Source organism: Penaeus japonicus, unplaced genomic scaffold, assembly GCF_977035675.1.
Source record: "Penaeus japonicus unplaced genomic scaffold, GWHDUDI00000001_assembly GWHDUDI00000007, whole genome shotgun sequence".
NCBI classification, from domain to species: domain Eukaryota; kingdom Metazoa; phylum Arthropoda; class Malacostraca; order Decapoda; family Penaeidae; genus Penaeus; species Penaeus japonicus.
This window is the reverse complement of record NW_028234409.1, coordinates 21,383,117-21,390,616: the sequence shown is the minus strand read 5'-3', so window position 1 is coordinate 21,390,616 and position 7,500 is coordinate 21,383,117. Positions and strand designations below refer to the sequence as shown.

Below are 7,500 nucleotides of genomic sequence, written 5' to 3'. Positions count from 1 at the left end.
CATCGTGCTCTCTCATGTATGCCCATGTCTCAGTCTCCTTCAGGCTGCTGCATTCAGCAGAGCCTGACTGATGGGGACCTCAACAATTAGCACAATTAGCTTTTCCGTGCATGTAGTGGTATCATGAGAGCCAGCACATTTACCGGAAGTTAATTTGTCAGTTTCCTTATCAATGCATCTTAATGAGGTGTGTCCAAATTTTTTGCAACTATTACAACGAATTGTTTTTTGGATATAAGGTCTTACTTGAACGATCTCGTATCCGACTTTAACGTTACTAGGAATTTTGGGTGTAGAAAAGGTCAAGAAACATAATCCGGTTTTAGTTCGCACATTCCCATCCTTCTTAGTCATGCAATTTACGTCTACGCTTTGGTCTTTCATGGCCTCAAGAATTTCACTTTCTTCTATTGTCCTCAAATCCCTGTGAAAGATTACTTTCTTACAGGTATTTGAGTCAACAGGAATAGACTTTTACTTTGAGGTCATGAATTTGTGTCAGTTTAAGCAAATCCTTAACCTGAGATTTAAACTTCACTTTCACAAGGCTACCATCACGCAATTTTCTGACAAAATCAAAACTGCCTTCCACTTAACCATCAAGGACCTTCTTAATGATAAAGGGGTTGACATTCTGCAGGGACTGATTTTCATTCATGCATCGAATGTTGACACACCTTGCATTCTCTGGAGGGATATCAATTGATCTTCTGGGTCGGGGTTCCTTCAGTGGTCATACTGGTCTTAGAAGAGTTAAGAGTCGCCCTTCCTCCTTGAGAAGGAGGAAGGGTAGCCGGGGTATCAATCATATTGGGGTGTCGGACCAGGTCCGAACCCTGGGCCAAAGCCCGTTGTCCTGAGGGGCTGCCTGTCCCTTAACTATTGTATCAACCTAAACCCAATAGCTAAGAGAATAAAACACAGTCTTACTGTTAAACGTCCCCCCGTCCAGTGGAAGCCTGGTTGCGTTCTCCAGTACCAGCTAAGGGATTGGAGTTGTGTGTAAGACACTTTCCTACCGCCGAACCTGCCTAGTGCGAGGGACGGTAAGTCGGTACCCACCCCCCAAGCGAATACGGGAGCTCATAAGGAAACTCCGGTAGGATCAGAAAAGTCACACGGGAAGAGGGGAGAAAAAATCAGGGGAAGAAGAGAGTTGCGCCCAAAGGACGCCTCAGACTATTGGGCCTCTGTACCCAGGGGTCACAGCCCGTAAGGGCTACCCTGGAGTAGAAGAGTGCTGAGGGTCTGGGGTGGGGTGCCGACTACGACTAATGCTAGAAGAAAGTGGTGACATCTAGGATTTGGATTTTAGTTGAAACCCATTTTGCTTAATTTTACGGCAATTATAGTCATTATGACTGTAATTGTCATCATTACTCTCTCAGTACTTATAGCACAAAAAATAACACAGTGATCCAAAATCCCCGAACGTCATATATGTCATGATGCCCATCGTCAGGCCAAAGCTCCTGTGTCATGTATGTCCCGTCCACAATGGTTTAAATACCATTTGAAAAACTTAGAGTGAAAGCTCAAATTACTTGTGGAAAGAATATTACAGTTAGTTTGTGGTTATCAGCCACACACAGACATACATTTGAATCAAATTTATATATATATATATATATATGTATATATATATATATATATATATATAAATGTGTATATATATATATATATATATATATATATATATATATATATATATATATATATATATATATATATATAAATGTGTGTGTGTGTATATATATATATATATATAGATATAAATATATATATATATATGTATATATATAAATGTGTGTGTGTGTATATATATATATATACATATATATATATATATATATATATATATATATATATATATATATATATAAATATATATATATATATATATATATATATATATATATATCCATATATAAATATAAATATATTTAGAATCAAATATATATATACATATATATATATATATATATATATATTGTCCAGGTGTTCATTTTCATGTGTAAATGAAAACGGAAAAAATAGAACACCTGACAACTTTGCGTTGCCATGGAAACGTAAGCGACTCCTGGCAACTGTATTGCGCATGCGCGTGACAATCGGGCAGGTGGGCACGAGTCACGGCCAGTCACGACGACACTGGCTACTCGCAAGGAAACTATAGAAAACGCGGCGACTTCTTGAGAACCGGACGAGAAATTACCGGAAAATTATTGCTGACGGACGACCTGCACTTGCATCCCCGTCACCGCATAGCCTCAAAGTCTTAGCCGTATATACAAGATAAGTAGCAACAACAAACAAACTCAAAACAGTGAGTAATCCCGCAATATTCAGATTTGAAATAGAAAATGAATAGCCGGTTAGTGAGTGATCGCCGGAGGCGAGTGAAATAAACTTTGAAAAATCTACTTAAATATAAATAAACTCGTACATATATTTCGTAATATAATAGCAATATTTAGTTGCATCAATAAACTAAATTGTTACTTTCCCTGTGTCTTAAGTACCCTAAAAAAATAATAGAAATTTGAATAATGTTTTAAATGGAATTATGCTATAGATTGAGTATAGATTGAGTTAATCATAAATGAATAACTTATAATGTGAATAAACTAATAAATTGTCAGATCTTATCAAGAATGAGAAAATTAACCGGGAACACAAATAAGTTATGAAAGATGAAAACTATATATATACGTAACAATTCTAAGAATTACTAAACTTCAGTATGAATCCTGATGCTTACATTAATCTTTGATAAGAACTTTGACAAAGTGGCGCCCGAACAGGGACTTGACACGAGAGTAGCAATGAAAATGGAAACAGAGGAGATTGATGATAGTTTCCCTTAACTCATGGTGATTCTATAGTGAGTAGTGTCGTGTATGATAATTTTTGGGGAGCATTTAACTTTTACTTCAGCAAAAATGTCTGCAGAAACTTTCGTGAAAGAGGCTAAGCTGATGGGTCTTGAGGATGCGGTGGCTATTGTAGATTACGTGAGCAAATGTCAGGCGGAGGAGCGAGAAATACGAGCGAGCCAACGTGAGCGTGAGAAAGAGGAACGAGAAGAACGGGATAGGCAGCGAGAACACGAGCTGAGGATGCAGCAGTTGAAGATGGAGGAAGAGGAGAGAATTCGCCGGCATCAGTTGGACATGGCTCGTGCGCAGACGGAGACGAACGGAAGCTCCCCTGCCCAGGCATCAACCTTGCCGCACATCCGGTTACCTGCGTACAAAGAAGGTGAGCGAATTGAACCATACGTTCAGAGGTTTGAAGATCTTGCTGATCTCTATCAGTTAGATGAAGCCGCGAAGAAGCTTCACTTCCAGAGTCTATTTGATGGGAAACCTTTGGAAATCCTCCATCGTCTCGACGCGAGCGACAAAACGTACGCGTCAATGAAGTCGGCGTTGATGAGGGCGTACGGGTTGACGGTTGACGACGCGAAACTTCAGTTCAACCGGGCGATGATGCAAGATAAGGAGACTGCCGCTCAGTTCCTGGTTCGCTTGACAAGCTACCTTGATCAGTGGCAGGAGAAGGATGGGACGCCTAACTCCAAGGAAGGTCTAAAGGATTTGATGATACGTACTCAGCTAGAAAAGTCGTGCCCTCAGGACCTCGTGGCACAGTTCAAGATTCACCAGATCAAGACAGCAGAGCAGATGGCTGAGAAGGCAGATGCCCACTTTTCTGCATATGGGTATCACACTCGTAAGCAGTGGAAAAAGCCGGCCTCTTCAATCGGCCAGCAACAGAAAGAAAGGCAAGAAATACCTTTGCAGCAGCAACAGAAGTTTCAACCTACCCTTAATCACAAGAATCAGTATTTGCAGACGAAAGCACAGCCGAATATACCACCCCAGCAACGGCACAAGTACCCGTGGCGAGCGGTGAATCAGGAAACTCAAGGTCACCGACAGAAAGGTGCGGCCGCCCGTATGAGTGAGGAAGGTGAAGCGCCCTATTTTCCCGAGAAGTCAGAAGTTAAAGACATTTCCCGGGTACACAACATATGACTATCTGCCACCTCTACAGATCATGCGAAGCAGAACTCTCTCCTCGTTCAGTCAGGGTCAGTAGGTGGTGTTCGGGTAAGTGTTCTCCGAGACAACGGTTCGTCGGGGTGTGTTATTAAACAAAGTCATGTCCTACCACAACAATATACCGGGAGGAGAATTAATGTTAAAATGATTGATGGATCTCTGGTTAATGTCCCAGAGGCAACCATACACGTAGAGAGTCCGTTCTTTACAGGGCGAGTTACAGCAGCCGTGATGGTCAACCCGATCTTCGATGTCGTCATCGGAAACATCAAAGGGGTGAGGAATAGTTGTGCTGCTGATGCTGCAACGCAAACTGGTGCTGCGGCTGTTACAAGAGGCATGGTGAAAATGAAAGAAGAACTTACTCCTCTGACGTCGGTAAGTGATCTGGTAAATTGCCAAGATATTGTACAGGAGCAAGAGAATGATCCCTCGTTAGAATCGGTGCGAAGGAAGTTGACGGAGAAGTCACTAAGTATGTCACATGGGGAAGAATCGTGTTTTATTGTGAAAAACAAGAGGATCTACCGGAGGGTTCTGACGCAACATGGAGAGGAGCGTCTTCAGTTCGTCGTTCCTGCGAGGTATCGTCTTGCTGTTTTCCGGCTGGGTCACCATTCTGCTCTCGGAGGTCACATGGGTCAGAAGAAAACGCTTGACCGCATTCAAACGGAATTCTTTTGGCCTGGCATGGGTCAGGAGATTGCCAGGTTAGTTCGCTCATGTGATATTTGCCAAAAGACTAGTGACCGCGGACGCGTGAAACCTGCACCACTGAAGCCTATGCCGCTGATCTCCGAGTCTTTCGAGAGAGTCGCCGTGGACATCGTCGGACCAATCCACCCGAGGGCGAGTGATGGATCCAAGTACATCCTCACGCTCGTGGATTTCAGTACGAGATGGCCAGAAGCAGTGCCACTCAAGAATATAGATGCTGTTACCGTCGCCGAAGCCATGGTGGAAATCTTCTGTAGGATCGGTATTCCCAGAAAAGTATTGAGTGACAGAGGGACACAGTTCACCTCTGCGATGATGGAAGAAGTGCTTCGTTTGTTGTCGATAAAGGGACTAAGAACGACTCCATATCATCCGATGTGTAATGGTCTCTGTGAAAGATTCAATGGCACGCTGAAGAGAATGCTCAGGAGGATGGCAGCAGAGCAGCCGAAAGAATGGCCACGCTATATTGCACCGCTACTGTTCGCGTATAGAGAAGTTCCGCAAAGTTCTTTAAAGTTCTCACCCTTCGAACTTGTGTATGGAAGAGCTGTGCGAGGACCCCTTCAAATTTTGCGGGAGCTATGGGACGACAATGCAGAGGACGCAGAGGTCAAGTCAACATATACCTACGTCATTGATCTGGCCAATCGTCTCCAGTCTACCTGTGAATTAGCCAAGCAAGAACTGTTGAAAGCACAGGAAGTGCAGAAGGCTTATTACGACAAGAAAACAAAGGTACGTCAGTTCAAAGTAGGTGATAAGTGCCTTCTTCTCTTGCCCACTTCTCACAACAAGTTGTTGGCACAGTGGAAAGGTCCTTATGATATCGTAGATAGAATATCTGATCATAATTATGTAGTACAGGTGGGGAATCAACACAAAAGATTCCACATCAATATGTTAAAGGAATACTTTACAGCTGGCATCGGATGTGCGTCCTATGGCGAGAGAGACATGACGAGCAGGTGGTCTCTTCAACAACAGCTATATCTAGCATATGTTAAAGCTTTCTTTTCACAGAAAATTTCGAGTCTTGGCAGTACATACTCAGCAGCATCCATATGTGCCGCTGCAGTGATTGCAGAAAGTGAATTTGACGATGGACCCACCACTGCACAGTCATGTCAAACCGAGACCTGCGACGATGTGGACGTGAGTGAAACTCTAAAGTCTGAACAACAAAAGCAGGTAAAAAGCTTGTTGAAACGTTTCAGTGACATATTCTCAGACAAGCCAAAAGTTGCAAAGGTTAATCATCACACTATAGAACTTACTAGCTCCAAAGTTATAAAGCAGAAACCTTATCCCATACCTATGCGATTAGTAGATGCAGTTAAACAAGAGATCCAGGATATGGAAAGTGCGGGAATCATCGAGAAGTCTGCGTCATCCTACTGTAGTCCCATAGTAGTAGTGCGGAAAAAGGATGGCAGTGTAAGGATATGCGGAGACTATCGGAAAATCAACACGATCACAAAGGTGGATGCTGAACCAATGTGCGATCAACGAGCAATATTCTCGAGATTGACTGAATCGAAATTCTTCAGTAAGCTCGACTTAGCAAAAGGATTTTTCCAGATTCCGTTACACCCCGGGAGTCGAGAACTCACTGCTTTCGCCAGTCCTGCAGGTCTGTATCAGTTTAGGGTACTCCCGTTTGGGTTAACAAATTCACCAGCTGTGTTCAACAGGGTTATGAGGGAAGTGTTGCAAGGTGTGCGAGGAGTTGAAGCATTCGTCGACGACATCCTGGTTCATTCCTCCACGTTCGAGGAGCACCTGGAGATCCTCGAGGAGGTATTTCAACGGCTGCGAGGTACAAATATGACCATTAAGCCAAGTAAGTGTGAAATTGGACATAAAGAAATTCAGTATCTTGGTCATACATTGGGTGAAGGCAGATGTAGCTGTCAGAACGACAAAATCCAGAAGATAAAAGAAGCACCGCGACCCACGACTAAGAAGCAAGTGCGATCTTTTTTAGGACTAACGGGGTATTACCGTAATTTTGTTCCCAACTTCGCAGTGTTAGCCCTTCCACTCTTTGATCTATTGAAAAAACATGCCCCGAATAAGGTTCCCTGGGGAGATGAACAAGAGGGTGCTTTTAATTCCCTTAAGAAGTTGCTCTGTAAACAACCTATCCTCCAGTTGCCCAATTTTCAAAAACCTTTTATCCTTCGAACAGACGCCTCACAGGATGGTGTAGGAGCAGTCCTTATGCAGGAAACGGATGGTGAGATTTATCCCGTGGCGTACCACAGTCGAAAACTGAAGCCCGCCGAGAGGAACTACAGCACGATCGAGAAGGAGCTGCTAGCAGTCGTCGACGGAATTAAGAAGTATTATTTCTACCTTTACGGAGACAAGTTCCTGTTGGAGACCGACCACATGCCTTTGGAGAGTTTGCGTACGTCTAAAAACGCGAACGCTCGACTGATGCGCTGGGCTCTGTACCTCCAGCAGTTCAACTTCGCCATCCGCTACATTAAGGGCAGTGCCAACGTCGGCGCAGATTTCCTTTCTCGCCTTGTGGACAACGACTGGCAGGAGGACTCGGAGGAATCTCTGGGTTCAAAGCATCGTGATGGAGTCAAGAAGGAGCGCACGCGCGTGCAGGGTCCACGTGTGTGTGAACGTGAATCTAAGTGGGAAAACTTGTTAGATCACAGGGATTAATCAAAATTATTAATCTATTAGATTAACGAATTTA

The 7,500-nt window shown here is 43.4% G+C and overlaps 2 protein-coding genes across 2 annotated transcripts in view; both read left to right on the top strand.

Moving 5' to 3' along the window:
- Positions 1-2,009: 2,009 nt before the first annotated feature.
- LOC147471574 (uncharacterized) lies at positions 2,010-4,052 on the top strand. Its single transcript, XM_086538573.1, has one exon. It carries the CDS (start codon positions 2,901-2,903, stop codon positions 4,038-4,040), a length of 1,140 nt encoding a protein of 379 aa, XP_086394699.1. The 5' UTR covers positions 2,010-2,900; the 3' UTR covers positions 4,041-4,052.
- Positions 4,053-4,211: 159 nt separating this feature from the next.
- The window catches only part of LOC147471573 (uncharacterized), a 3,804-nt gene continuing 515 nt past the window's right edge, over positions 4,212-7,500 (top strand). Inside the window, exon 1 of the mRNA XM_086538207.1 lies at positions 4,212-7,447. Coding sequence (XP_086394333.1) covers positions 4,212-7,447 — 3,236 coding nt within the window. The remainder of the gene's footprint in view (positions 7,448-7,500) is intronic.

What these genes read in the sequence shown, in the direction of transcription:
- LOC147471574 (XM_086538573.1), top strand. Translation starts at nt 2,901, where the DNA reads ATGATAATTTTTGGGGAGCATTTAACTTTTACTTCAGCAAAAATGTCT.